Below are 27,030 nucleotides of genomic sequence, written 5' to 3' on the forward strand. Positions count from 1 at the left end.
GTGCCCTTCACAAGGGCCTTTCACAGAATGGAAGCCCTTCTACGAATAGACTTCACACTTGTGACGTCTTGTGTCAGGCAGGATGCACTAGGGGAGCAGAGACACCCCAAGGACATGGAATAGCGCTTTTTTAAAAAATAGGAATCCAACCATATCTAGTTGTGTGAGGATCTGGGGGAGGGGCACGGAGGTGCAGGAGGGGTCCCGGAGGATCAGCGGTCACCGAGCAGTCAGTCAGAGAGGGCAGGCATGGCGGCCACCGAAACACTGCAGAGCAGCTGCGGACGAGCCTCTGCTCACCTGCTGTCCTGCAGGTCTGCAGCCACACGTCGGGGATGGGCCTCATGCTCCAGCTGGGCATCAGGGCCCTGCAGTCGGGAAGAAACGCTGGATGCAAATGAGAAGAGAGCAAGGACAGGCGGGACCCATTAAACACCTCTTCTGCCATCGATCGCCTCTCCTGACAGCCAACAGACCTCAGAGGGTGACAGCAGTCCCAGTCTGCATAGGCTCCTCTTTGGGTCAACTCTGACCCGGAGCCCTGTAGGCAAGGGAATGCTGGGAAATGTAGTTCTCGGCTTAACCGGGGCACCCCAGCACGGTCCACCAGACTCCTTTAATTAAAGATAGAATACTTAACGCTATTATTCACATCTTTGGGGAGACCGTACATTTCAACCATAATTACATGATAAATACTTCATGGTATATATCTTTGTCATATAATTAGGGATAAAAAATGTAATCTCAAAAAGATGCTAAATAATTAAAACGGCTGAGGATGTGATTAAAGCCATGACTGAGATATGCAGAGAAGGTAACTCAAGGTCTTCAAACACGATCTCCCAAGAGAAGTGTTACAATCAGGTGTTCTTAGAAAGTACATTGAAACGAAAATGGCCCAAAAGAAAAAAAAAAAAATATGGCTTTAAACATGGGATGAAAACTGAAGAACATATCCAGCTCATGTTATGATCTGGCAAGAAACATCGGAGTCAGTTTATCAAAACGATATGCATTCCTCTCTGGCCATTGCTAAGGCAGAGACGTTCATTTCACACCTTGGTTCTGAAAATATCTCCTTACTCTTTTCAAACCCTTTCCTGGAGCTTAGGGAATGCGCTGTTACTTCCAAAGGCCGTCAAAGCACTAAGGACAAGGATGGGGGACACCTGGGAAATGTCTCTTGGCAAATTCTAACCAAATCCACGCTTACTGCTCCCTACTTCACACAAAGCGTGATGCAGGGTGCTGGGGAGCCGTGAAGCAGGGGGGTTCCTGGCCTCCGGTGGCTCCTAACCCACGACAGGTGACTACCGGTGCACAAAATCTATTCTGAACGAGAAATGAATTAGACTTTGTTAAGTGCTGTAAGTGAAATACAAGAAAACACGCTTGGGGGATATGGAAAAAGGTGAGATTAATATGATGTGTGGAGTCTGGGAAGGCTTCTTAGAGGAAGTGGGAGAGGCCCTGAAGATTAAGACCTCAAAAGAACGGTTGGGGGGTGGAGCAGGGGAGCCAAGACAGACACACACGGAGGGAGAGGGAGGGAACAAAGAGAGGCGGGGAGGAGGGGGAAGTCTAGCTGAAGGTAAACTGAGGAAGCTGTTAGGGGATAAACTGGAGAATGATTTATCGATTGATCAACTTAAATATTTTCCATGCTTCTCCTTCAGCCTGCAGCGAAGTGAGCCCCCATGGCTCCCATCCTGGGTTTTCCTCCATGCCCAGCAGAGCAGAATGCACCCTCGGATGGGTCAAGCAGAGACTTGTACCCTGAACTACATCCGCCCTTCCGGGCAGTCCTTCACAGAGCATGCATGTATTTATTGAGCACCTACTCTGGTCCAATAAATGAGACCAGAGAACCAGTTATAGTAGAAAAAATGAGAATCAAGACCCAGCATCTGTGCTGAATGAACCTAGCACAGAGTCTGGAACTTAGTATGGGTCAACAAATAATTACATAAAATAAGAATGAATGAATGAATGGCAGGAAAATAAAACATGATGTCATCGTCTATACAGATAAACAAGATGGTGTAGTGGGTTAGCTCCCACTCTGGAGTTAGGCTTGGGGGTGAACCCTCGTCCTCCAGGGGCAGGCTTGCCTCAGAGACAGTGCAGGTTTGGTCCCAGAGCAAAGCTGTAAGGCGAGGAGCACAGGAAAGTGAGCTACAATCTTTTTGCTGGGAGAGCGTCTTGCCTTCAGTGTGTGAAAAACGCAGCATCTGGGAAGCACAAGAAAACGAGGAATGCCTGTGGTAGCTATGTGCCCTGGAGGATGCTCCTCAGCCTCCGTGGTTTGGGTTTCCTCATCTGTTCGGTGGGTTCCTAGCATCACCCTCGCTGATTTGTTTTGAGAGGGAGCACTGTGCAAGAACAAAACGATCCAGTGTCCTCTGCTGGGGGGCGGTAACGTCATTTAAGGACTCTAAGCAGGATGCGGGGAAACACTTGTTTTTCTTACTCTAAACCTTCATCGACTCAAATGCTTAAGAAACTGACGCCCATGTTTGTAGAAGCTGAGAGCCTTTGCCTTTCAAAGGCAAAGGGCCAGAGGCTCCGGCCACGCCAGCACGGGCAGGAGCCCCGGAAAGCCTTCCAGAAGACGCTGGAAGCCGAGTTCTCTCGCGCACCCCAGCGCTCCAAGCGAAGTGGGCCAGACTCGGTCTCCTGACAACCTGCCAAAAGCTGCTATCACTGCTCCACATTCTCCCAAGAAGTCCTATTTCAAGGGGGGCGTTTTGCTTGAAGAACAAGCAAGCTCACAACATTTTCCCAGCATCTCTCTTCAACATGGCTAGACTTGGAAAATCTAGATACCACCCAAACAGTCACCTTGCTAATATGCATTTTTAAAAAACCCCATGGTTGAGGCCCTGGCTGCTGTGGCTCAGTGGATTGAGCGTCGGCCTGCGGACCAAGGGTCGCTGGTTCGATTCCCATTCAGGGCACATGACTCGGTTGCACGTCAGGTCCCCAGTTGGGGGCGCGAGTGAGTGGCGACCACACAGTGATGTTTCTCTCCCTCTCTTTTTCCTGTCCCCTCTCTCTAAAAATAAATAAATAAACAAATAAATTATTTAAAAAAAAACAAAACATGGTGGCCCAAACACTTACTGTCTTCTGAAACTCCAGAGGCCTGTTCTGCTAAACCTGAGCCGGGCCTGGAAGGGGGAGTGGGAACATCTCCTAAGCTCCTGCCTGGCCAAATCCCTCCTCCACAACGCATGAGTTTCTGTTTTAATGTACCGGAAGTAAGATGTGCTAGCGCAGTGGGCCCTCCAAAGGCCCACTTATTTCCTGGCATAACACCTGCCAGATCAGACCCAGCACTAGGTCTTGTGGGCAGGCAAAGGGCTGATTTATCCCTGGCCAACCGCCACCCCCTGGACCAAACGGCCCAATGGAGTCTTGAGCATCCTTTTCAAATATCCGCCAATGGCCCTATTTTCCTAAGTCAACTGCTGCACAGATCCTTTTATCTGCCTATTGACTGAAGGAAAGGACAGAGAGAGGAAGAAGGACGAGAGACGGAAGAGAGGAAAAATAAAAGGAATGAAGGACCAGCTGAATCACAGGCAGGTCTGCAGGATGGGCTACAAGTGGCGGCCCAGAGAAGGTGGTGCCCCATCCCAACAGTCAACCTGGCACGGGTCCCTGAGCGTTTGAAGGCTGTTGTGAGAGACCCCTGATATTTTTTTCCAGCAAGCAGTTGGCAGTGATGGATGATTCCATTAGAAGAACAGCCATGACTCGATGTTTTCTGAGGCCCTCACATTCAATGAGAGGCCAGGCTTTAAGAAGCCTTTAGGTGCCAGTTCTCTGGATGCCCAAGGAGATGGGATGCCCCGCATTCAGCAAGTTTTCTGATATAAGTCCAAGGAGGCTTGTTTCAAACTGACTTCTTCAGTTGCCAACTCCTGATCTATATCTATAGAGCTGGAGGGCTAATGAAAACAAAAGTGACTCTCTTCCTCCCAAAAGCAATGGGAATTACACCCCCAAATGCGACAGCTGTCACCCCTCCATGTCCACTTCCCTCTCTTGTCAGGTTCTTCTCCTGAGTTGCCAAAAAGGCAGAACCTTTTACAGGTTTGGTTTTTTTGTTTGCTTTTTTTATCCCTTTAATTCCCAACCTACAATTAGCTGCTTGAGGCAACAGGTACTGAAAATAACTTTCCCTCAATTATTTTTCCCTCTCACCCACTCCACTAAGAAGCTCCAAAGAGGAAGAAAGCAGTTCAGATCAATAAGATGAAAATGACTTAGGAATAGTGGCAAAAGAGGTCTAAACACCATCTAAAAAAAGAGAGAGAGAAAAGAACCAGGCACAATCTTCTCTCCTGGGTTCTGGTCATTTTGGATCAATAACAAACCTGCTGAAGTGTTTACGGGTGGCCAAATAAAAATTTGCCTTGAAACCCCAGTTTAAATTTCAAGTTTAAATTTCAGGTTAGTCCTCCTGTTTCCCAGTTAATCCCAAGAAGCTCTTTCCTCTGCATGTGGCCACAGGTTTACCCCCCGGCCCCCCATCACCAGCTTCAAGGTCATGGGTAAATCCAACTATTTCACTGTTTTCAGCCAAAAACTGGGTCTTTCGAGATATCCAATGTGCCGAGCCTTGGTGACACCATTGGCTATTCAAGTGGCTCTGGGAACAAGCCCTGCTCAATGTATGAATCTAGTATTACTATTATTAACAGTGCGTTAATATCCATGAAGAATTCCCCCCTGAGGCATTAAATATATTCCCTCTGATCGTATCTGCTTTTTCTCCTAAGTCGATTTATGTTACTCCTCCACAGCCTTAGATCGGAGTCAAAAACAAAACCCTGGATACCGACAGCATAGGCCCAGGAGGTTCTGAAATGATACATCTTACTGCCACGCAAAGGTCAAGTCCACCCTTAACAGGACACATTCATGAACATAAGTGAACAGAAAGCCAGGCCATCAACCTCTCAGCGAACAGCGCCCGTTCTAGACTTCCGGTAACTAATGTCCACGTGCATCTGACCAGCGGCAGTAACGAGGGGCAGGGCGCTCAGGGCCAAATTCACACACTCGTCCTCCACTGCCATGACCGCTCCCACGCTTGTCACCCGTGGAACGCTGTGCTTCTCCATGGCACCCCCAGCACCGTGATGAACTAATGGTGAACCCAGCAAAAAAAGCCACTTGGACACCGCAGCTTGATGAAGGCATAAGGGCCATTGTCCCAAGGAAGGGGATTTCTTTAAATGGAGAACGCTAACAACTGACTGCCACCTTAAGCTGTGAAATAATGAAAGAACGGGAGGATTTCTGTCAGGCAATTCAATAAGAATGTTAGGTTTCACCAGCCGAGGAGAGATGGGTAATACAACACTGAGGACAAATCATCCGGACTCTCTACGAATAAATGGCCGGTGCTAAGAAAATCTTCAGGAGCCAAGTATTTTGAGAATTACAAAGTGATGTTATAACAAGGTCAGGAGTCCGGGTACATAGGTTTTAAATTACAGCAATAGCCTATAACAGAGTCCGGTAAAGGGGCTGAAAGGCACTTCGTTACAACATTGGAAAAGCAACCCGAGCTGTTTCTGAGACCAGGAGCGGTAATCTGTATGGCTTCTTCACGTTTGTGTTAACTGGTCCCGAGGTGGCGAGGGTGGTCAGCATTGAAATATTTCTTGGGAAATTAGTTAATGACCTAAACCACCGGAAATGAGCCCTCGAATTACGTCAGTCGGACACGCTGCTAGATCAAAGTTCAATGCAGAAAAGCATTTCTTGTTCCGTTTCCTGAAGACAGGTGATTTGGAAAATCACACCACCGGCGGCGTGCTGAGCTCGAGGAAAGCAAAACAACAAAATTAAACCAACTGGTTTTCGTTTTAAATAAACTGAGAGCTGGTTGCCATGTTATGAGTTCCATTAAACGGGAGGCTAAGTCATGCCACGGGCCCCCCCATCCCAGCTCTCTAGAAATCACCGTACACGCAGGCACGAAATACAGGGGCGGGCAGAAGTAGGCTGGCCGCTGTGAGCACACGGAACAGTTTACTCTCCTTGTATTATTACGTATTAATCGGTGTATTAGGGTCCATACGAACTGTAAGCTTACTTCTGCCTACCCGTGTACTTCCCAACCAAGAAGCCAGCGCCCTGTGGCAACCCTAGAACGAGTGTGGTGGGCATCCTTCGAAGGTGAGAGCATTGTTGCCACGCGCCACTAGTCAAGGGGAAAGCACCTTTGTGCTCGATGGTCCAGCTGGTGTTTGCGGCCACCGGCGAGGCCACGTTCACTTCCTGTCAATTCCAAAGCAATGTAGCCAGGCGCCATTTTTAAAGGAAACTGCTATAACTAGTCCTAATCGCTTAGCTCAGTACTTTCCCAAGTGAAAGATGACCTGGAGACATTTCAAAGACTGAGTCGGGGAATCAAAGAACTGTGACGCTAGTTACGGTTTGCTTCTGGGGCGACAACCGGGACGTTTTATTTTTAACACCCCTCAGCTATTGGGTGCGATCAACACACGCGTGTTTTCCTGGGAGAGAGAACTCCGGTTAGTGTGTGCAGTTTTCACCCTGCGCCACCTTACGGCTGCTTCGTTGTTCCCTCCCAGGGACCCTGTCGGTCACATTCTCCCTTTCCTTCTGCATCTTACCAGCCACACTGGATGTTGAACAGTGGGGATCATTCCAGGAGAGAAGCAGTACACCATTGATGTGAATTTCCGAAGCACATGTGGACACCACGTGAGCAGAAAGGCATAAATGGGTACAGTATTTAAGAATGGGAGGTAGAAATGGGGTGAGGGCAGGGTATAAATAAGGCTTCGAGTATGTGAGGCTTATTTGAAAACAGAGATGAAATAAATACAGCAAAATATTAACATTTTAAAAATCTGGATAGTGAGTTTATGGGTGTGACTCTGAGTTTTTCTAAAATATAGTGCCAAATTTAAGAACTAGGAATCCCACAGATGTCTTAGAAGCACAAACCTGGAGTCAGCTAATAACTGAAAAGTTTACTTTTCTCATCCCAAGAAAACAAACATGTGCTACGCTCATATGCAACTCCATCGTGCAGTGGTATCTGCATTTCACAGATGAGGAAACTGAGGCTCAGAAAGTGACCTGTCAGTGATGCAATAAACCCAGCAGCCAGGCCGGGGTTCCCAGCCAGGGTCAAGGCTGGACTCCCCAGGCCGCCTGACCTGGTAAACCAGCACAGGTAGTTCCAGAGCAGTGCCACACCCGCAGGAGAGGGAACGCTGGACAGTCCTGCTAGACCCATTCCTCTCTGAGGTACGACCAGAAGGTTCTCCAACAGGGGCCTTCCAGGCACACCGCCGTCCCTGCCGCAGCATCTGCGGTGACGTTAGGTGAGCTTAGGTGGAAGAGCAATTGCCAAACTTAACTGCCCTCTCCACCAACAGGTTGTGAAATTGAGGACCACGGGTCAGCCAAAAGCTTGAAAACCAAATCTGGTCACACTATTGCGTCACCGCCATTTGTCACACTATCCTAATCATAGGTGCGCTCATCACTACCAGCCCACACTCCCTGACCCAGGCCGGCGACCCAGTGAGAGGCAGGACTTCACCCTGCTTAGCATCGGAGCCCCAGCCAGCACCCAGCACAGCGCCGAGCATTCAGCAGGCACTAAATATTTCTTCTAATAGCCAAATACTAGGTGGCTATTAAAAGTAAGGCAAGAAATTAGAATTTCCCTAACTCATTAAGGATATAAAGGATTCTTATATAGGATCCAAATTTTATAAAATTATCAGTGGGGCTCTGTTGATTGGGCGTCATCCTTGCAAAGCAAAAGGTCACCGGTTCGATTCCCAGCCAGGGCACATTCCTGGATCGCAGGTTTGTTCCCTGGTCTGCGTTGTGTACAGGAGGCAACCAATCAATGTCTCTCTCTCACATCAATGTTTCTCTCCCTCTCTCCCTCTCTTCCCCTCTCTCTAAAAATAAATAAAATCTCTTAAAAAATAATAAAATTATATACACTAAACTAGCCCGCAGTGTTGCTCAGGAGCATACTAACCATAGGGAAGTGGGTAGCTGCTGCCTCTCCGAACAGCCTCAGTGAGAAGCAGCTTACAGACCCTCATCAGCCACCTGGAATACCTGCCCAGGTGATACTCGGGGTGCAAATTTTGAGTCCAAGTTACTGAAAATTCCCCAGGGCCACACTCTTCCCAGCCCCCATCACAGATCTGCTGCATCCAGGCTTCAGAGGCGACTGCAGGTGACCAGCCACCCATTACTTCAAAGGACACCTAAGACACCCCCCCCCAAGAAAATGTCATGAAACCACATGGCCTGTACATCACACCATCTCAAATAAAAATCTTCAAATCTTCACCAAGGCGTTTTCACATGACGTGGTTAACAAACTTTATTCATGGAAAAATGTGCACAGGAAATTCTGAAGGACGGATATAACGCCAAAATGCTACCTTCTGGTGCAGAATTGTGTGACGATTCATTCATTTTTTGCATGCTGTTATCTAAATGTTCCTACAATGAACATACTACATGCATATTACTTACTAAGTGAATTAACAGTCCTATGTCCAGTGCACTGGACACTGAGTGACTCTATTCAAAATTACATTGAAAATTATTTTTAGAAAGGGACTGTCTCTATCCTTCAATAACAGTGAGGTGGCCCAACACTGGCGCAGCAGGCCACACAGAAAGATGTGGTCCTCATTCTTGACAGAATGCAGTAGAACAAAATGTGCACATATAAAAATGTTCACGTTCCCGGCAGCCTGGGTAACCGCCAAAGGCAGACAAGCAGGAGACGCTCCCCGAGTGTGAAGAGCTCGCTCGTTTGTGAGCCGGAGCCAGGGTGGCAGCTTCATGGAAAAGGGGCTCATGAACAGTACCTGCAGGGTTCATAGGAAAACCGGAAGAACAATTGAGAAAAAGAAACGCCCTGAGCAGACCGTGAACGTGGGACTCAGCGTGTGCATCTGAGTGGCAGTGAAGGGAATGGCCTGGCACTCAAGAGGAAGAGGATTCCGGTGTTTCAGGGGAACTGATAACAGGTAAGCTGCAGCGGGGGCCGGGGACGTGGCAGGACAGACGCTCAGGGTCAAAGGAAGTTGGGGGAAACTGCTTAAACGATGTTACGGGCATTTCTTTACTGCCAGTTCCCCGAGCTCTTCGGAGGCGAAAGGGCACCAAGTCCCCTCCCACTGAGGGAAGAGGTCTGGCCTGTCTGCCCAGAAGAATCCTTTGTCACTGAGGACAGAAGTGCAGAGCAGAACACTTCGGAAATACCAAGTGGAACGACAAAGGCAGAACAACGCAGGGCTTAACCGCAAGGTGAACGGGGTCGTCTGGCCCTCGTCCTTCTAACGGCCCGGATTCCCCCAGAACAAAGGAGAACCTGCTGCTGTACACTGAGTGGCGGCACGCAGAACCTTCCCACCCACTGGCCAGAATTCCCAGCGAAGGCCAGTCCCAGCCCGGCTCCGCTGAGAGCACGTGCCCAGCAGTCCCTCCCTGGTGGTCGGCAGGCCCCGGAGGCAGCTGACCCCCCTAGGAGGTGAGGGACGGGCTACTGTGGGGAAGGGGAACAGGAGAGGGCCCCACGCACGGCATGATAGACAGAGCCAGAGTTTTTAAAGTCCTATGTGGTATACAGCAGTTTGTTCACATTAGAGGTGGCAAGGCATTTGTTAAAAGAGCAGGTCACAGGCCATCACCAACACTTCTTTTAGGAAAAAAAAGAGAAAGCAAACTGACACATGCATCACATGTACAAAAGGCAAGCAGGTCCATCAATCGTTGCTCTAGTGTACAGCCTGCACTGACCTCTTGTCTTCTGGACCAAAGTTCAAATGCAGTTCACACTTGGGTCACAGCTTAAACGTGTGATAGTCACTACTCCAGAAGAGCGGGGGCTTGGGGCAGAAACGGGAGGCTGTTACACGCCCCCAGATGGGCAGAGGGCCCCTTGAAGGCCATGGGATAGGAGCAGTAGGGAAAAAAAGACAAACATAGGAGACACGCAAAATTAGAGAAGAAAAACTGAGTACAGGAAACCAAGGAAAACGCTGAGATACTGCCCCTCTGGGGCCCTTGGGACAAACTGTGGAGGGGAGCTGGGTAAGAGGCGCACGGCGGCGGTGGGGACACGCTTGGTCTCAAGGGACAAGAGGACGTCCAGCTCTCCCACACGACATCAAAAACACCGCCCTAATTTACGGTCCTGTATTCCTTCTCTCTCGGTTAAGCATTTTAGATTGATGCTCCGTCCTCAACCCAGCGGGTACGGCTTTAGGCGGCACGGAACGACACTGAAGGGCCGCCCCATCACTTATTCACCATCCCGAGGGCTTCGCTCTGACCTGACGTGTGATGGATAAGCACAGACGGTCTGTCGTCCGGGTCTCTGTGCCCACGGCGGCTGCACCAGCACGAGGGCGTGCGAGCTGCACGAGCTCCCCCGAACGAGCACTTCCAGGAGTCGTGCCTCGGGGTGCCGGGCAGCCGCCCTGCAGCCCGTGCCCAGCCCGCACGGGCCCCGCTGACCCGGCAAGAGGCACGAGGGGATGGGCAGGACTCCAACAGATCGCCTCTCCAGGGCAGAATCCCGATGTACATCAGAACAGACATAATTAAGTGCGGCCGCACGGCCCTCAGGGTGAAATGTCACCCGCCACCCCAGGCCCTTGATGAAGGGAGCTCTGCTCTACAGAAGCTTCTTCACTAAGTAAATTACATTAATTACCAACATTTGAAAACACCCGACATGTAAGGGTTCTGAATCTGATTTATTAGACGGCACGGACAGAACAGGTTCAGATTACTTTACAGAAAGAGTCAAGCCGCTCACAAAAAGCAAGGGGGCTCGCTGGGAGAAAAACCACCCTCCCGGCGGCCGCGCCAGGACCCCGGGACCCCCCCGTCCGACACAGAGTGTGAAAGGGCGCGGGCAGGTTTCGTGTCAGACAGAAAACAGAGAAATCCCCACACTGAGTAAGGGACCCACACGACTACAGCGCGTCCCTCGGGGGGTCAGAGCACATCTGTAGGACGGAAAGCAGGTCTTTCCAGAGAGAGGCCACTTCCACGAGATGATCAGGTGGACCTGCAAAGAAGAAAGTATATTTCAGAAGACAGATTCAGACTTAACCCTAAGTTTTCACTGAAATACTTAATAAAATAAGACCCTTCTCCATATCAAAAGAATTTAAAAACAGAATACACCATGAATAAAGTAAGTTTCAGTGAAGGTCCAAGGCCCGTTCAGAAACACACATTTGCGTGTAAGCAGAAGAGAAAGGCTGGCAGCAGAAGTCCTGCTGGGAACCACTTAAAACAGGCCAAGCTAAGTTCGTGCTCTGCTTCAGGGCATTACATTGGAACGAATCTCCCCATAATTTTTTTCTTTTTAACCTTAATCACCAGCGGCTGGGCAACTGAAATGGACATGAGAACTATATAAATGTCAGAAAAATATGTAAACCTCATTAATGTTTCCAAAAATTCATTTAGAGATAGAAACAGGTCCAAATAGATGCCTGCCTAAATGTACTGCAATTACGTTACGATTATTTTTCCAAATACACAGATATGCTCTGTCTTTTCTCAGCTCATTACTGACTCAAACAATTTGCCCTTCTGGGATCAATTGTTTGCTAATAAATAATTGTTTACAGTCACAAAATGATGTTAGGAGGTTTTCTTATTAGTTTTCCTTCTGCACCCTAATAAGATTGAAAACTAGCTGATTCCCAAGAGTCTAACCTTAACCTCGCTTTGTTTAACAGCCCAGGAAATGATGAACCATCTGCTTCAGAAAATAATGGACGGCCAAGAGGAAATATTGTTTAATTGCAGATTAACCTCCTCATGAGGCAGTCTGAAGCAGCTTTAGAATGAGCAACTAGAACCAGCAAGAGAAACACACGGCTCAAGAGCCTTTTATTCCGCCATTAAAGGTCCAGAAAAAACGCAAAGGGATTTTTATTCCCTCTCTTTATTTACAAACACTTCTTTCCACAGTGGAAACAAAATCACCAAGGTCAAAACCGGTTCTCACAGCGCCGTGGCTGCCCCCCAGTTCTGTCTGCCCGGGCACCTTTAAAGCAGCAAACCATCAAACCATCCCGTGCACTCAAGAGAAGTGTTTGTTTAAAAAAATCAATAAAAAACCTCTTATCCGTTATTTTCAGGTTCTTATAATATTAAAATTAATATTTTCCCCTGGTTTCTTTGTTAATAATAATAAATCCACTATTAAGGAGTACGAATTGTTTTTATTATCATTAACACGGCACTTAAGTAAATGAAATCTTGTCAAGTACATGGTGACCTACAAGTTCAAAAGAAAAAAGAACAGCATGAGACCAAAATGGCCGGCCAGGACAAGACACAGAGAGAGCGAGCAAATGTAAACACAGCCCTGCACCCAGCAGGCTTCACATGCCAAGTCTTTTCTAAAGTCCAACCTGTAAAAGTACCCATGATACTGAGTATTTAATATTCTGCCCCCTCGCAGGGACTCAACCAATTCAGAAGAATAAAGGAGCCCTGAAAACATTCCGGTGCCCCATAAAGGCTGGTGTTTACGAAGGGCTCCCTGCACGGGCCTGGGTGCAGAGGGACAAGGCACAGGACAGGACACCTGGGGGAGACTCTGCTTTGGGTTTACCAGGGGCCCAAGTCTCAGTTTTCCCTGAAGCCTGGTGCACGTTACTAAGGAAAGAGCTTTGCCCTGTTGGTGCCAAAAACTGGGAATGGTTCCTCTCTGTCAACCAAGAGCCATGGACAGCTGCGAAAACTTCAAAACTAAGGAAACGTACTATTCTCCAGGCAAGGCCATAGTACTCCGGGTTTCCAATAAGACCTGCAGGTCATTCCCTCTGTGTAAATATTAAAGAAACAAACTCTGTGGAGAGGAAAGATTTTTTGGCAGTTCAAATTCTTAAATATCTTAAATAGAATTTGCTTAAATAAATTATTCTTGAATTCCTCAACTTAATTTTCAAGCAATGAGCTAGTAATAACTCCAGAGATTCAAATAATAGTGCCCATTCAAGAAGAATGAGAGTTTGACATCCTTCTCCACAGAACAACCAGGCACAATTTTATCCACCAGACGTCTATCAACCTACGGATATTGAAAGCTTGGGGGAACGAGATAAAATCAACTCCAGCCCTACAGTCAGCTGCAATATCGAGCAGGCAGCAACAATGCTATTCATGAGTTTAGAAAAATTAATAAATCCTGGGTTGACTGCAAGAACAGGCCCCAGCACAGGTGAAGCACACTCACTTGGGTTTTGTCTCTGCGTCTGTCACTTGGCGAATGAAGATACCATCTTCGGGGTGGTCTGTGTCGTCCATTTCGTACATATATGACGACGCGATGGCGAGCGTGGTCCCGTCGTTGCTGAAGGCGAGGGACGCGATGCTGGTGGGGTACCGATGGAACTGGCACAGCCGCTTTTTGTTAAACGGGTCCCAGATGTTTACGAAGCCATCGGAACCACCTGCGAGTGATTTTGAACAAGTTAAACGAAGCTTCAAAGCAGACACGGAAATGACCGTTCCCGTTCCGGCCACAGAAGGCACAGCTCTCCCGAAACACCACAGAAAGCCAGCGCCGCTCTCTACAGCTCCGCCCGCGCCAGCCCGCGCCCCGGGCCAGCAGCACCCCCGCCGCCCCGGACACCGGCGCCCCTACCCGTGGCGAACGTGTTGTGGACGTTGTGGAAGGAGATGGCGTTCACGGGGTAGATCTGCTCGATGTTGTTCTCCTTGAGCCGGTGGCACTTGAAGGCGTACTTCTTCTTCTGCACCTCGGGGCTCGGGTCCAGGTACTCCACGGCCACGCGGCCTTCGATGGAGCTCAGCACGTAGCCCTGCCGAGAGGGGGGCCGGGGCGGCCACCGACGGTGGGTTCGCCTTCCGGAAACAAGGCCCAAGCACCCACATCCAACCCACGGCAGAGGGAGCGCATCTCAGAGAGACAAGGAAAGTGTGGCCAGGCTTTAACAGAGGGCTTAAGCCCTACTAACACGGTTATAATTATTCCGAAAACTTAAGGACACTGACACTAGTTTTATTTAAGAAATAAGGCTACTGTCATTACGTCCAAGATAAATATAAAATCTCTGTATTTTTTTCTTTAATTCTTCAAGGTATGAAAAAGATTTACTCCTGAAAAACGACTTATGGAGACCAAAAAAAAAAAAAAAATCAGTAAAATCTTACTTTTAGTTAGACCTCCATTATAAACTGGAAACCTACTCTGACAGAAAATTTTAGATGTAAGACATAAACACACTTATAAACACAAGCACATTTTAATCACGAATTTAAATCTCTAGGGGTCCCAGTAACTGCAACTCCTCATCTGCGATGCCCACGGCCAGCACGGCGGGCACGGGCGGGGTGGCCCACGACCACGAGAGGGCGGCCCCAGACCTCCAAGGTCCCTGCCGTCTATGACGACGGTCCCTCCGGCAGAACCCCTGCAGCGGCCGCCCACACCGCCCCCCTAACCTTGAGGGTCTGCGGGGAGAAGGGGTCCCTGACAAACGGGGCCCTCTCGCTTAGCAAGGAGGAGGGAAGGGGGCCCAGTCTGGACGCCAAGAGGGAGTCACTGCGTGAGGGGCGCGCCTCTAAAAACCCCGAGTTCTGGGCCGGACTCGCTGCAGAACTCTATTTGCACTGAGGTTGCCGAGAGGAAAGAGGGAGGGACACCGGCAGGCTCCGTAACCCTCAATTAACCCTTAAGTCCCAGACTCAAACCTGAATTCACTGGCTTGGAAGCCGAAGAAGCTGCAGAACCTCCCGCAGCTGCTGTACACCTGTCGGGCACCCGACCCAGGACCAGTGCGGGGGTGGGGGCCTCTGTCAATCACTCGGCCCCTCTGAACATCAAGGTTGCCTCGAAAGCCGGGTTAGCACGCAACCTTTTAACGCGAGGACGTCAGAAACATACCTAACAAATTCCAAATCCCGCCTCCAAAGACAAGGCAGTTTCTAAAAGGCAGGGACCCAGTCGTGATTACACAGCCACAGTATTTTCAGGTCCTGAGGCGGGAGGGCCGGGGGCCGGGCGCACCTGCTTGTTGGGGAAGGCGCGGATGCAGCGCGTCTGGTACTTGAGGCTGGACTCGCGGCGCTGCTGCACGTAGCCCATGTTCCGCAGGTCCCACACCAGCACGCGGCGGCCCGCCGTGCCCACGATGAGCCGGTCCCCGGACACGGAGAGCGTGTACACCTTCCGGGACAGACCGAGATCGGTAAGTCATCTACCTGCCTGCAAATGGCTTGTCAACCCGCAGTAAAGTCCAATAATCAGAAAACCACTTAAAAAGTTAGCTGCTCAGGGTCCCAAACACAGGGACCAAATTTTAAATACCAGAGTTACGCAAACCAACTAATTAGCCCAAAACAGTCTTAATATGTGACCAAGTATCATATAATGTATATCCTAATTAATTACAAAAAGCACTGTGAAGACTTCATTACTGAAACAAATTAAATTTTTAACTTTTCCAACCTTGTTTCACTTAGTGACAATATCAAAGTATAGAAAGTACTCAACAAGGAGACAATAAAGCCATAAAACAATCCAAGATGCCTTTCAAGGGGCTTCTGGCTTTTCATAACATAATCACTTTCAAAGTTATTTTTCTATGACCGCCTTCTGGAACAAGGTTTCGTGCTGTAACTCTAAAATCTGCATTTCCCAGCGGTCACACTAAATGACAAACAGGCCTTTCCAGGAAGAGCGAGGGAGCCATATTAATTAGCTGCTTAGTTGCTTTTGGTGGCACGTGGACTCAAAATTAAAAGAAGAGCATAGTGTCTGGCATATGACAAAGCAAATTCTTATGCCCTGACATCATACTAAACAAATCAAAATAGAGCCAGCTTCAGGAAAAATCTTAAAAGCATATTGTCCTAAAAAGTGGTTTTTCCCCTCATAACGCCATTTTCCAATGTTAGAACAACTTCCACAAAAATTCCTTTATACTAAATCATAAAGCCTCCTACACACAAGGATTTAAAGTGGTTAATTTCAAGTATGTTATTCGGAGACACACAGATAGCAAACCTATCAAAATGGTGGCAAATGTACTTTCCTGATCACATTAAATCTTTTTTTTTTTAAATTTAGACTTCATATACAAAACTATTTCTGATTATTACTTTTTGTTAATAAGCAACTTAATTTAATCTGATTTCATATCTTAAAACCTGAAGAATCATTATAAAAAATGAAAAGACCCCATAACACATTAAGACATCTCTTTTAACACATTAAACCATATGGTTAATAATCACTAACATGTTAACTACATACCACCAGTCAAAAACAACAAGTCAGGTCTAACCCTGTAACAACCCAACCATCTCCACAATCTGGCCTTAAGAGCCAACACCTATTTTGACCAAGGGAAGGAAAAGGAATTGAAAGATTTACAACAGTATGTTTAACAGAGGCATATTTAAATAAGAGAAATAGATTTACCAGTTTATTCAGAGAACAAAATGTTTGTAGAAAAATAGAAATTAACAAGTCACATGAAACACCAAACTTAAAAAACACAGCATCCAGAAAGAAATCAATTTATGATAGTACAATCAGATTGAAAATTTTATCTTAAATCTTTATACAGGTGACACAAGATTCTAATAGTGCCTTCTGTCCGCACTGATCATAAATCAAGTGAAGCCACTGTCTTGCTACTGACTAGGTATATACATTTATCAAAGGAAGTATTAAAAAAAGTGACATAATGAACCTTGCTGAACCAATAAGCAGCTTGATTCAGTCAGTGTGGCTGTCCATTATATGATATTCTGTCAGCAATTTATCACGGCTCTTAACATGTTACATACAACCATAAATCAAAGCTAGAAACAATGCAATTATTTTACTCTGAACAAAGGTCTTGCCAGGAGTGGATTCGACTATGAGTGACAAAAATAATGGCTCCTTGGATGCACTACAGTACATAATGACAGTTAACGGGAACGGAATAGTATATTTACACTGAGGAAGTAGACGCAAGTGAAGGATACCTCTAAACTGCTAAAACAATCCATCTTTAAAATTAACTACCACTTGATCAAGTCTGATGAGGGCACAGCAAGAAGGCTCAATGACACTCTCACAGTGCAGATCCAAAGGTTAAAATAACAGACAAAGACTCGGTTTTAAGAAGCTTGGTTCACTAGAACCTTCCAACTACATGTGTCAGTATCAAAAATAAATAAGTAAATGGCCAAACACGGCAATACAGGCCACCTCCCTCGTGCAGCCTGAAATGATGACCCACTTCACCCTCTCAACAGCGAACTCAGATGAAACTGCAGGTCGTAAGAGAATGAGGGATGCTCCACCCCGCTTTTAGTCTGGACACGTCACACCCAGGTTAAGGCAATCCACAGTCTTTGCTACAGTCTTTGCTAAACGACTTCTCTGAAAATCTCAGTCCTGGGATAGAAAGCATTAACAATCCATGGAAATTTACTATTTAAGCTAGTGCTCTCCAGTACAAACATGACAACTGATAGAAAATGTTAACCAAAATATATTTTCCTTTGCATCAAAATACTTCTACATATGTGGATTTGTAAAATAGACTTGTCAAGTCTTAACTCAATATTCAATACCACATTCATCAAACATGCATCAATTCACCCCAAGGACCGTAATTCCTACAACGAATACAGAGAGCCCACCTTTTCAGGCTGAGAGAAGGTCCCAGCGTTACAAGGAGTTCTGGGGTCCCACAGTTTAACTGTTTGATCCCAACTCCCAGTGACCATCACGTTTACTTCTGGACAGTATTCAACACATCGGATAGGCGCATCATGGGTTCCAACAAGATTTTCTATAGAGGAGAAAAAAAAAAAAAAAGACCAGTTTTACTACATCTGAAAAACAAAAAATTCAAGTGAACAACAGAAGGTGACATTCGTTCTACTCTAATGAACCCACTTCCACCAGCTCTAAGGAAAAGCTGCACGCAGAAGTCTCCTCGTGACGACCAAGTCACCCATCCTCTGTTGGCCTGGCAGTGCACAGCTGCACTCACTGGCACGACACCATCAGAGGCCTTCCTCACTTAATTCAGATTCCTTTCTGAAAGGAACCTTGTTCACCTCTGCGGTTCTGACTGTATGCAGCACAGGCTCTGATGTATGGTCGGTGCTCCAGAAACGCCTGCTGAGCGAACAAACGAGTGGGTAACTCGTCGTCGGGATCTGAATAAAACTTACCACGTTAACCCAACACTTACAAAAGACTTATGAAAGTGGTAATAGATTATCTCGGATCTGGGGATGAAGAAGGAATGAAGTCTTATGATTAATCCGCCTGGTTTCCATGATGGGCCAGACTTCCAACACACAATTTTTTCCTTTCAGTCTCAATTCTTCATTCTCTCACTCATTCATTCAACTATAACACCTACTAAATGTCTACTACGTGTTAGAATCTATGCCAAATGCTAAGGATACAGCAAAGAACAATGTGGTCTTGATCCTGAAACAGGAAAGCTACCTGTTTAAAAATTATACCATTTAAACAAGAAAAAAAAAAATCTCCTAAGTTCAGCAATGACCTTTGGAGAATAAACAGCTAATTCCCTTAATTATGGTCTCCAGCATTGAAAATGTTTTTAAGTTTGCTTTTCAGTGTTTTTCCCCATCTTAGTGTCTTTTTTAACGAATAGGGCCTAAACCCGCACACTAGCTTATTATGTAGAAACAGCTGCTGGCAAACAAAACCAAACACCTGCAGTTAGAAGCGACGATGCAAAGTGACTTTCCTGCAACAGCCTCTTCTTATTGGGTCGTTTTTTGACAAAATATTGTGCCCATCCTCTAGCCACCCTCCCACTGTCCAGCTCATACTCACCTAGTCACGTCTCTGTGACCTGCCGTCTCCTTCAAGCACGTCTATGTCTAACATACACGTATACCCCGAAAACAGGGGGAGAGCTCTGCTAGAGAGCTCTGTGCATTTGGGGTCCACCCCAATCTCTGCTCTGCACCTAAGTCCCCATGAACACGGGGGTAAGTCATTTCCTATCTGGCCCCTACAAAATGTCCATCGAAGAGAAAATGTGCCATCTTGTTATTCAATAAATGCAGTTAAAGCATCTTCTATGCTAAGTCACGACACGAGCAGGATTAATGTAGGGCCTGGACAGGACGGCTATTTTATAACACTGTGTTTTTTAAAAACCCATCTGCCTTCAGTCTAAATTAAACTGGCTTCCGAAAAGAGACCCGAAACATCAGCCCCGGAGGCCGGAGGTGAAGGTCAGAGCTAAGTGCCTCTTTGCGTCAGTGGCGGCCACAGGAGATCAGAACGGGCTTTACTGAAAAAACACCCATGCGTCCTGCTCTGTGATCGGTCCCTGGAAGGGCTTAACCCCTGGAAACGAAACAGTGCTACGCATCAGACGTCTGTGCTTGGGTCTGACCAGCTCAGGAACAACGCGGTTCAAGAACCGCTCTTCCTGAGTAAACACTTCAGACTCCAGGACACTAGCTGAGAAAACAATGAACCGGTCAGAGGCCGCATTACCTTGATCAGTGTTCAAATCATGCATTTTCAATTGATGATCTAATCCCCCGCTCCAGGCATGGGTTGGATCCTGCAAAATAAAGTTTCGGGTCATTTAAAAGTTACAGCGCTTTAGGGAGTGTTTCAAAATCCCAGCCAAACGATCAGTTTATGCTCCAGATGATGCCACTGTTCACTCTAAACAGACAGACAGACAGAAAAGAAACACGCCCCGAGACAGAGCCGACCGGCAGCACGTGCAGGAAGACCAGCTGCGTGAACAGGCGCTCCTATCCCTCCGCCCCAGGCTCTAACCGGCCCCGTAAACAAGGGAGCCAAGGGTCACCGCCTGGTGGCAAATGGCGAACCCAGCGGTCCGATGTCCAGACGGCCGCGCCTCGGGGAGGCCGGGTTCCCGCCGTCGCGCGCCCCCAAGAGCCCAAACCCAGCGCCGGGCCCGAGGCCAGCGCTCCAGTTCCGCGGAGACCGGCCCGAGCAGCCCCGGCCCCGGCCCCGCGCGGCCACCTACGTAGAAGGCGCAGTCCAGGACGGCGCCGCTGTGCTGGTACTTGAGCCGCATGGAGTTGGCCGGCACGTCGTAGAGGCGCACCGACGTGTCCCAGGACGAGACCAGCAGGAACTGGGAGGTGTTGGGGCTGAACTTCACCGAGGAGATGCCGTCCTCCGGCGGCTGGTTCAGCTTGAACTCGTTCGAGCCGGTCATCTAGGGAACAAGCGGCCGGTCCGAGACCCCCGCCGACGCCCGCGAGGGCACGGGGGCCCGCGGCCGGGGGGCGAAGCTGTTGGGGACCCCCGAGGGGCAGGACCTAGAAACGGCGGTGCCGGGGCCTCTGCGCCTGCGCGCGGCCGGCGCGCCCGCCGCCTGGCCTGTCCCCTCCATCCCCCGCCGCCCCAGAAGCGCCCCAGTCCGCCCGGCCCGCGCCTCCGCACCCCTAACTCCGGCCCCCAGCCGAGCCCACCGCGTCCCTCCCCCGCCGCCGCGGGCTCCGGCACCTCGGCCCCTCCCCTCGGCGCCCGCTGCCCCGGATGCTCCTCAAATAAAAGCGGTGGGAGCGGAACGTGCTCCCTGCGGACGGCCCCGCCAGCTCCGGGCCCGGGGAGTCCACCTTCGCGCCCCGTCGCCTCTTCCCGCTACCTTGAGTTCCCCTCGGAATCAAGTTAGCCGCCGCTGGCCGCCGCCTCGCTTCGCTCAGGGCACTTGCGGGCTCGGCAAAGTAGGCGGAGAGGAAGCTCCAGCGTACGCCTGCCATTGGCTGGATTCAAATACCAACGTCCCACTCTAGGCAGCCGATTGGTCCACTCGGAGGCCGGGAGGCGGTCAACCTTGTTATCCTCTTCCGGCTCAAAGGCAAACGGCGGCTTTTCCGACCACGTGGTCTCGCTTTACCACAAGATTGAGGCACACCCCGCTCCGCGATTGTGCTAAACCAGTGAAAACTACCACTCCCAAGGAGCATCGCGCCAAGACTGCGTTCACGTCCTCTTGGACCCGTGTGCGGCACGCTGGGAAATGTAGTCTTCCTGAGACCGACGCCCTACCAGTCCTCTGAGTACTAGGAGGGAGAAAAAATGATGTTCTTTGGGGTTCGACCCGTGAAACCCTCCCCATCTGAATTAATCTCAAAGACACAAGAACCTTATTTTGATCAATACTTTTATAGAGCTAAATTATTCTCCCTTTCACTGGATGCTCGTGTAGTTAACCAAAAATTGAAGTGGAGAAAAAAAATATTTCTTGTAATGAATTGCATTATTTTGCTTTGATGTTTTCTCATTTTCTTGGGTTGACACCTATGAACCCGGGTCTCACATTTCCTGTTGTCTTAGGACCTCCTGATCCTAATAGATATTCATCCTTATTTATACCATGCTTTGTCTCTCCGTTGCATCTTTTCACAAACATTTGAGTACCTCCTGTGAGCCAGGCCTGTGAGAGGCTGGGAAGATGCATTCATGAGACCAGTCCTTGCTCCGGAGGAAGTCCCTGTCCGGATGGGTGAACAGACTAGGAAACAAATAATTTGCAATGTGTTAAAGCTTAAATGCTTCTTTTAGACTTATTTTTAATTGGGGGCCTTAAAATGACAGTTACAAGCTTCTCCCTGTCCAGCCCACCCCATCCGAACAGTTCCCTAGAGTTTTGAGCTCAGTTTGCTCTATTTTCTGTTTCTAGAATCCTCCACAAATAGGAGAATCAAGAAGGTTGCTGCTGTAGTAAGAAAATGATTTGCTCTCCATGAACGAAAACCAATACTTAATTTGTAACTGGAACACTGTGGCTCAATTACTCTTAAATATTAAAAATACACTGAAAGTTGTCAATATAATCCATGCAATAACCTCTTTTTCATTGTCTTTTATGGAAAAAATCTTATTTTACTATGTAATTTTGAAGTGGGAGAAAATTGTTGAGGTTTAAATGCTTTACTTTTAAGGTACATTAACAGACGGAAAAGTTTGATCTTCATGCATCCACATACATTGACTCAGGTGCATATTATTTTCTGATTCTTGACAATAAATGTACACACGACCACCCCTCTCCCCACTATATTGATGACATCACTGCTAAAAGGTCAGATTCTTGCCCTTTCCCCTCACCAGTCCTCAGGCTGGGTTCTCTGTCTCTTCTCTTTCAACAAGCTAATGGGTAGGTTAAGAATTTAAAATGCAGTGCCTTGCCTCCATTCTAACTTCGGCTAAATAACTTTAACTCCAAATAATTTTATTTGGTTCCCTCTCCCCATTGTTTATTTAATTCTATTAGTGTTCCAAGATTCTGAGCATGAATTATCCGCTAATAAAATCTAAGTGTATTTCATTATCCAGTGTGTGTATGATTCAGGTCCCTCTGGGCATGCAGTTGCAACCAGACTCGATTTGAGTTTTAAGAAACGTCAATCTTTTAAATTCAGTTTAGAACCTGAAAGGAGGCTGATGATTTTGCTGATTATTCAAATGAATTGATAGTCTTGAGATAGGAAATCTGGCCACAGTGGAGGAGTCCTGAACATCATTTGAAATCCAAATGCAAAGTCGTATGTGTGTGTGTGTGTGTGTGTGTGTGTGTGTGTTTTAATGCTTTGTTACTTGTAAGAGAGAGGAATTTCTAGAACTAATTACACTGCTGTATCACTTTACTAATTTCTGGAATAGTAAAAAGAGTGAAATACCCACTATATGACAAACTAAAAAAGGGTCACCCTAAAATCTTAAAGGGCAATATTTTGCCACTAAGTGACTACAGTGACTACAGAAAACCACCTTCTGTAAGAAAAGCATAAGGAGGATATAGTGACCCAATACTTTGAAAATATATATATATCTGTGGAAATGCAGACAAAAATCATATGGATGGAATACAATTTTGTTATTTCTGCATGGGCTATTTAAATAGAAACTTCAGAAGAAGAGAAGAATGTAAAGTGTATCACCTGGAAAGAGAGAAGATCCCTGAAATAAAATATGTGTACCAAATAAATCAGAAAAAAATGGATCCAGTGCCACTTTTTTTCTCTCTCTGATTATCCAATACTTAGCATACCTCTCACCAAGTAGTAGGGCCGAGGAAATATTTATTGAATTGAACTCAATTGATATTAAATAAATGCAACTGAACTAACTTAGCATTGGCAGATGTGTTCGTGGGTAACATCCTTCGGATGTCAACTCAAAATAGATTGTAGTTTTTATAAAATCTAACGTGAGAAGAAAAAATACGACCTCAAAACGGACAAGCGTCCAGGCATTTTAGATAGAATACTGCGGGTCACGCAGATGGTTTACAGATATCCTATATACTTGCACAAAATGCAGACCATTTCCATGCCTCAGAGTCAAGTCTATCACAAAAATTCCCTCCTAGAGATAAGATCGGAACTCGGCGCTCCTGGCACCTTTGCACCAGCTCAGGGGGTTGGAGGCAGGAGGACCTTGGAGCTCGTCCCAGTGACACCAAACCATGGGCCGCTTCTGAACGCAAGGCTTCCTTTTCCGACGTTTTACAAGGAACAAGTGGCTGCGATTTAACATTGAGAGGCTCTGGGATTTGCATAACACTCAGGCCTCTGTTCTCTCGGTGCCACGCCCTCATAACCGGTGCGAACCTCAGGTGTTGGGGCGCAGAAGTCCTTGGGTGCCCGGATGCGCAGCAAGCTTTCATTTAATGCAAGCAGCCACGTGCTTGCCCGCGATCAGGTCATTCAGTCACGTACAACGCAAACTATAAACACCTCCCCCCCCAATCGAAAGCGTGTAGGAGAGGCGCCTTTGCCTCCCGCATTTTCTTTGCCGTCTCCAGCCTCAGATCCCTCGTGGGCCGAAGTGCCACCTTTCAGCGCACAGTTCCCGAGCTGCTAGGAAGGCACCTGCCCGGCAACTGTGCGCAGTCACAAGCCTAGCGCTCCTGGCTGGGGGACTACCAAAGCGGGCTCTTTACCTGGTCCAGGAAGTGCTGCCCCACCTGTCCCGTGCCCCTAGAGAGGAGGCTCTTGTCACCGGTTGAGCCACGTCGCAGGACGCCCTGCTGCGGCCAAGCGCAAGGCGTTCCGGGTGCTGGGGAGATGCTTGCTCCCGGGGAGTCATCCGCTTCGGCAGCCTCCCTGCCTTTGTCCCTCCCAGTGCAGGTTTCCGAACTGTATTCGGCTGGGGTGCCCCTCATCCCGCTCCAGGATTGAGCATCAGGGAGTGGAAGGTGGTGCGCTCCAGCCCACAGGCTGCCAGAGTCAGCGTCCCAACCTTTAACCCCTGACCCCGGCCCCCCCTTCTCCACGTGGGGCGAGCCAGCCTGCTAACACACTGCCGCAAACCCCTCCACCCAAAAGCAAGAAAATGGTGCACGTGTTGGCACGCCAAGCAATCAATGCCGCCAAAGTTAGCAACGATGCTTAAAATGTTTTATTTCTTTCTTTAAAAATATTTACAGATCTGAAATCTCCCCCTTTTGTCCCTACCTATCCTCGGGTCGAGGGAAACAAAAAGAGGCTTTGAGATAATTGTCCAAAGCCCTCAAGGGCTGGCGTGGCAGGCCGTGTGTGCATGTACATATACAGATGTGTAGAAGGGGAGAGTGGAGTACCTGGCTTTGTTGGTGTTTTTCAAATGTTTTTCCTACCAGTCAACGTCAGTCTAGCCGAAACTCCCTTTCCCACCACCCGAGAACATCCCTTCCAAAATGGTTTTCAAAGCATACTGGTTTGTTTTGGGTAGAAAGCTGGAGATCTGGCTTTGAAGAATGCTGACAAGTACCCAAAACAATCAAAACAAAAAAAGGAGGGCAGAGGCCATAAATAAGAGATAATGAATACACATGGTGTATTTCTTAATATTTCTGGCAACACGCCGCCGTGCCCCGGAGCCCCTGGGAGCGGGCCGCGCGCGCCAGACTTGCGGGCAGCGGGAGGCGTGCGGGGAGGCGCGGGGCCGGCGCGCCGGTCAGTAGTCGAGCTTGTTGTACAGGTTGTAGAGAGGTAAGGCCGAGAGGTTGCTGCCGGGGTAATAGAGAGGCGCGGGGAAGGCGAGGGAGCGCGGCACCGGCACGCGCAGCAGCGAGCTGTCCCGGAACACCAGCGGCATTCCCACCAGAGTCTGCGCCGACGCGTGCGCCATGTTGGCCGCCTCCAGCTCGGCAGAGAGCTGCCGCTTCCACTTGTTGCGGCGGTTCTGGAACCAAGTCTTGACCTGGGTCTCGGTGAGCTGCAGGCTGGAGGCGAGGCAGGCGCGCTCCGAGCTGCTCAGGTAGCGCTTCATGTCGAAGGTGGACTCGAGCTGGTACACCTGGCTGCGCGAGAAGACCGTGCGCGTCTTCTTCTTGGCGGCGCCTGCCTGCCGCTCGGCTCCATTGTCCCGGGGCCGTTCGGACCCTGGCGATGGGGAGCCCGCGGGAAGGAGCCTCTCTTTATCTTCCTTAAAGTCCGGGTGCGAAGGAGAAAGAAAAGACGTGTGTTGCGAGCTCACCGGCCCTGCGCCTCCGTTGCCCTTGGGGTTACCTGGGGAGTAAGAACAGAAAAGGAGGCCATGAAGGTGGGGGAGGCCTCAAAGACCCCCCCCCCAAGCTCTGGCCCCAACTGGGGGGTGGCAAGTGGCCGCAGCCTTGATCCTATCTTCTTTGACCCCAGTTCCTTCCCTCTCCAGCTGGAACCGAAAGCCCAGCATCGCTGGCTTTTAAAAAGCAACAGGAGAGAGATCCGGCTACTTAGAATCTGGGGTCTCTGGGCGCCCAGCTTCGTGAAAGGACATGTGGCAACACGGGGAGGAGGTCTGGAGGGGGAACATGAACACCATTTTTAAGAGTGATTTTTGCCTTGTAATAACTGAGCTGGAAGAGTTCCCTGAGCTTTATGGAGTGGCATCATTTCACAGGCCGTTTGTTCGGAAATCATGCTAAGGACTAATGCGGGACTCCCCTTCGTCAGACGTTGTAAAAAGGAACCATCTCTGAAAGGCACCATTGTCAATCATCCTGGAGCACTAATCATTCCAAGAAGGAGGAGGAGGAGGAGGAGGGAGGGAGAGACTGAGAGACAGAGACAATGAGAGAGAGAGACCACTGAAAGCAATTGCAGCAGAGCCCGCTCAGACCCGACTTTCAGACTTCGTGTTTGGGAGGAATCAGATGTGCTTATAGGATATTGAAGGCAGAGCCATGTGTGCGGTCGGCTCTGTGCCCTGCCCGCTATGGTACACTGTTCCTCCAACTCAACCTTCCCCAAGTCCACGCCACGCGAGGTCTGTGCTCCCGGTGTCCTCCCGAGCGTCCGCGGGGCCCAAGTGGCTGCACCGCGCGCAAGTTTCCTCCCCTCGGACCAGGAACCCCGGCGGCCGCGGCTCTGGCCAGCGAGGGCCCTCCGCAAGAGCCCCGGCACAGCTTCCCTCCCCAGAGCTTGCTTGCGGTGTACCCGGTGGCGTGCGATCCTTACCCAGGCAAGGAAAGGGGATGGGGGGGTGGTGCTTGGGGCCGGGCTCCTTGGGGCCGTGCGGGTCTGGGCAGAAGCAGGCAGGTGCCTTCCAGCCATCCTCCGGCTCCTCCTCCTCCGAGGACACTGACAGGCTGCGCTTCCTGGCAGGCCAGCCGGCGGGCTCCCGTGGCGCTTCCGAGGGGCCCCCGCCCAGGATGGACTGAATGGTGAAGCTGGAGACGCCGCCGGCTGCCGGACACCTCTTGCCCGCATCTTCCTTGCTGCCCATCCTGGGTTCATAAGAAATCGGAGGAAACCAAGAACTCCCTTTAGAGACGATCTGAGTGGAAGGTGGTGCAGGGAGGCAGGCGGCGCGGGGGAGGGGCGTGGAGGAGAGTCAGGGGGAGGGGGCGGCGAAGCTGGCGAGGCGTCCCCTCGGCGCGGGAACACGCGGGCACAGGACGGCTGCGTGGGGTCCTTGCCGCCGGGCTCTGGGTGCGCCCGCCGGCCCCAACGCGAATGCCCCTTCTTTGCCCACCAGCT

At 49.1% G+C, this 27,030-nt stretch overlaps 2 protein-coding genes across 2 annotated transcripts; both read right to left on the reverse strand.

Moving 5' to 3' along the window:
- Nucleotides 1-10,780: 10,780 nt before the first annotated feature.
- On the reverse strand, nucleotides 10,781-20,822 carry BUB3 (BUB3 mitotic checkpoint protein). Its single transcript, XM_090278713.1, has 8 exons — nucleotides 20,727-20,822; nucleotides 20,100-20,294; nucleotides 19,592-19,661; nucleotides 17,737-17,888; nucleotides 15,104-15,262; nucleotides 13,718-13,895; nucleotides 13,307-13,523; nucleotides 10,781-11,116 (listed from the first exon to the last, which is right to left on the reverse strand). The coding sequence occupies exons 2-8, from the start codon at nucleotides 20,292-20,294 to the stop codon at nucleotides 11,107-11,109; spliced, it is 981 nt and encodes a 326-aa protein (XP_090134839.1). The 5' UTR covers nucleotides 20,727-20,822; the 3' UTR covers nucleotides 10,781-11,106.
- Nucleotides 20,823-24,987: 4,165 nt separating this feature from the next.
- On the reverse strand, nucleotides 24,988-26,776 carry HMX2 (H6 family homeobox 2). The gene is made up of 2 exons (XM_090279582.1): nucleotides 26,509-26,776; nucleotides 24,988-25,578 (listed from the first exon to the last, which is right to left on the reverse strand). The coding sequence occupies exons 1-2, from the start codon at nucleotides 26,774-26,776 to the stop codon at nucleotides 25,025-25,027; spliced, it is 822 nt and encodes a 273-aa protein (XP_090135708.1). The 3' UTR covers nucleotides 24,988-25,024.
- Between the last annotated feature and the right edge of the window lie 254 nt (nucleotides 26,777-27,030).

This window comes from Furipterus horrens, unplaced genomic scaffold (assembly GCF_987537825.1).
Source record: "Furipterus horrens unplaced genomic scaffold, mFurHor1.1.pri manual_scaffold_5, whole genome shotgun sequence".
In the NCBI taxonomy this organism is placed as follows: domain Eukaryota; kingdom Metazoa; phylum Chordata; class Mammalia; order Chiroptera; family Furipteridae; genus Furipterus; species Furipterus horrens.

Bases quoted from the DNA above. Each gene is read 5' to 3' on its own strand.
- BUB3 (XM_090278713.1), bottom strand. From the start codon at position 20,294: ATGACCGGCTCGAACGAGTTCAAGCTGAACCAGCCGCCGGAGGACGGC. The intron at 19,662-20,099 runs GTAGGTGGCCGC...TTTATTTTGCAG, and splicing joins TCCTGGACTGCGCCTTCTAC to GATCCAACCCATGCCTGGAG. The intron at 15,263-17,736 runs GTGGGCTCTCTG...CTGTCCCGGAAG, and splicing joins CCTTCTCTCAGCCTGAAAAG to GTGTACACGCTCTCCGTGTC.
- HMX2 (XM_090279582.1), bottom strand. From the start codon at position 26,776: ATGGGCAGCAAGGAAGATGCGGGCAAGAGGTGTCCGGCAGCCGGCGGC. The intron at 25,579-26,508 runs GTAAGGATCGCA...CTTACTCCCCAG, and splicing joins CATCCCCTTTCCTTGCCTGG to GTAACCCCAAGGGCAACGGA.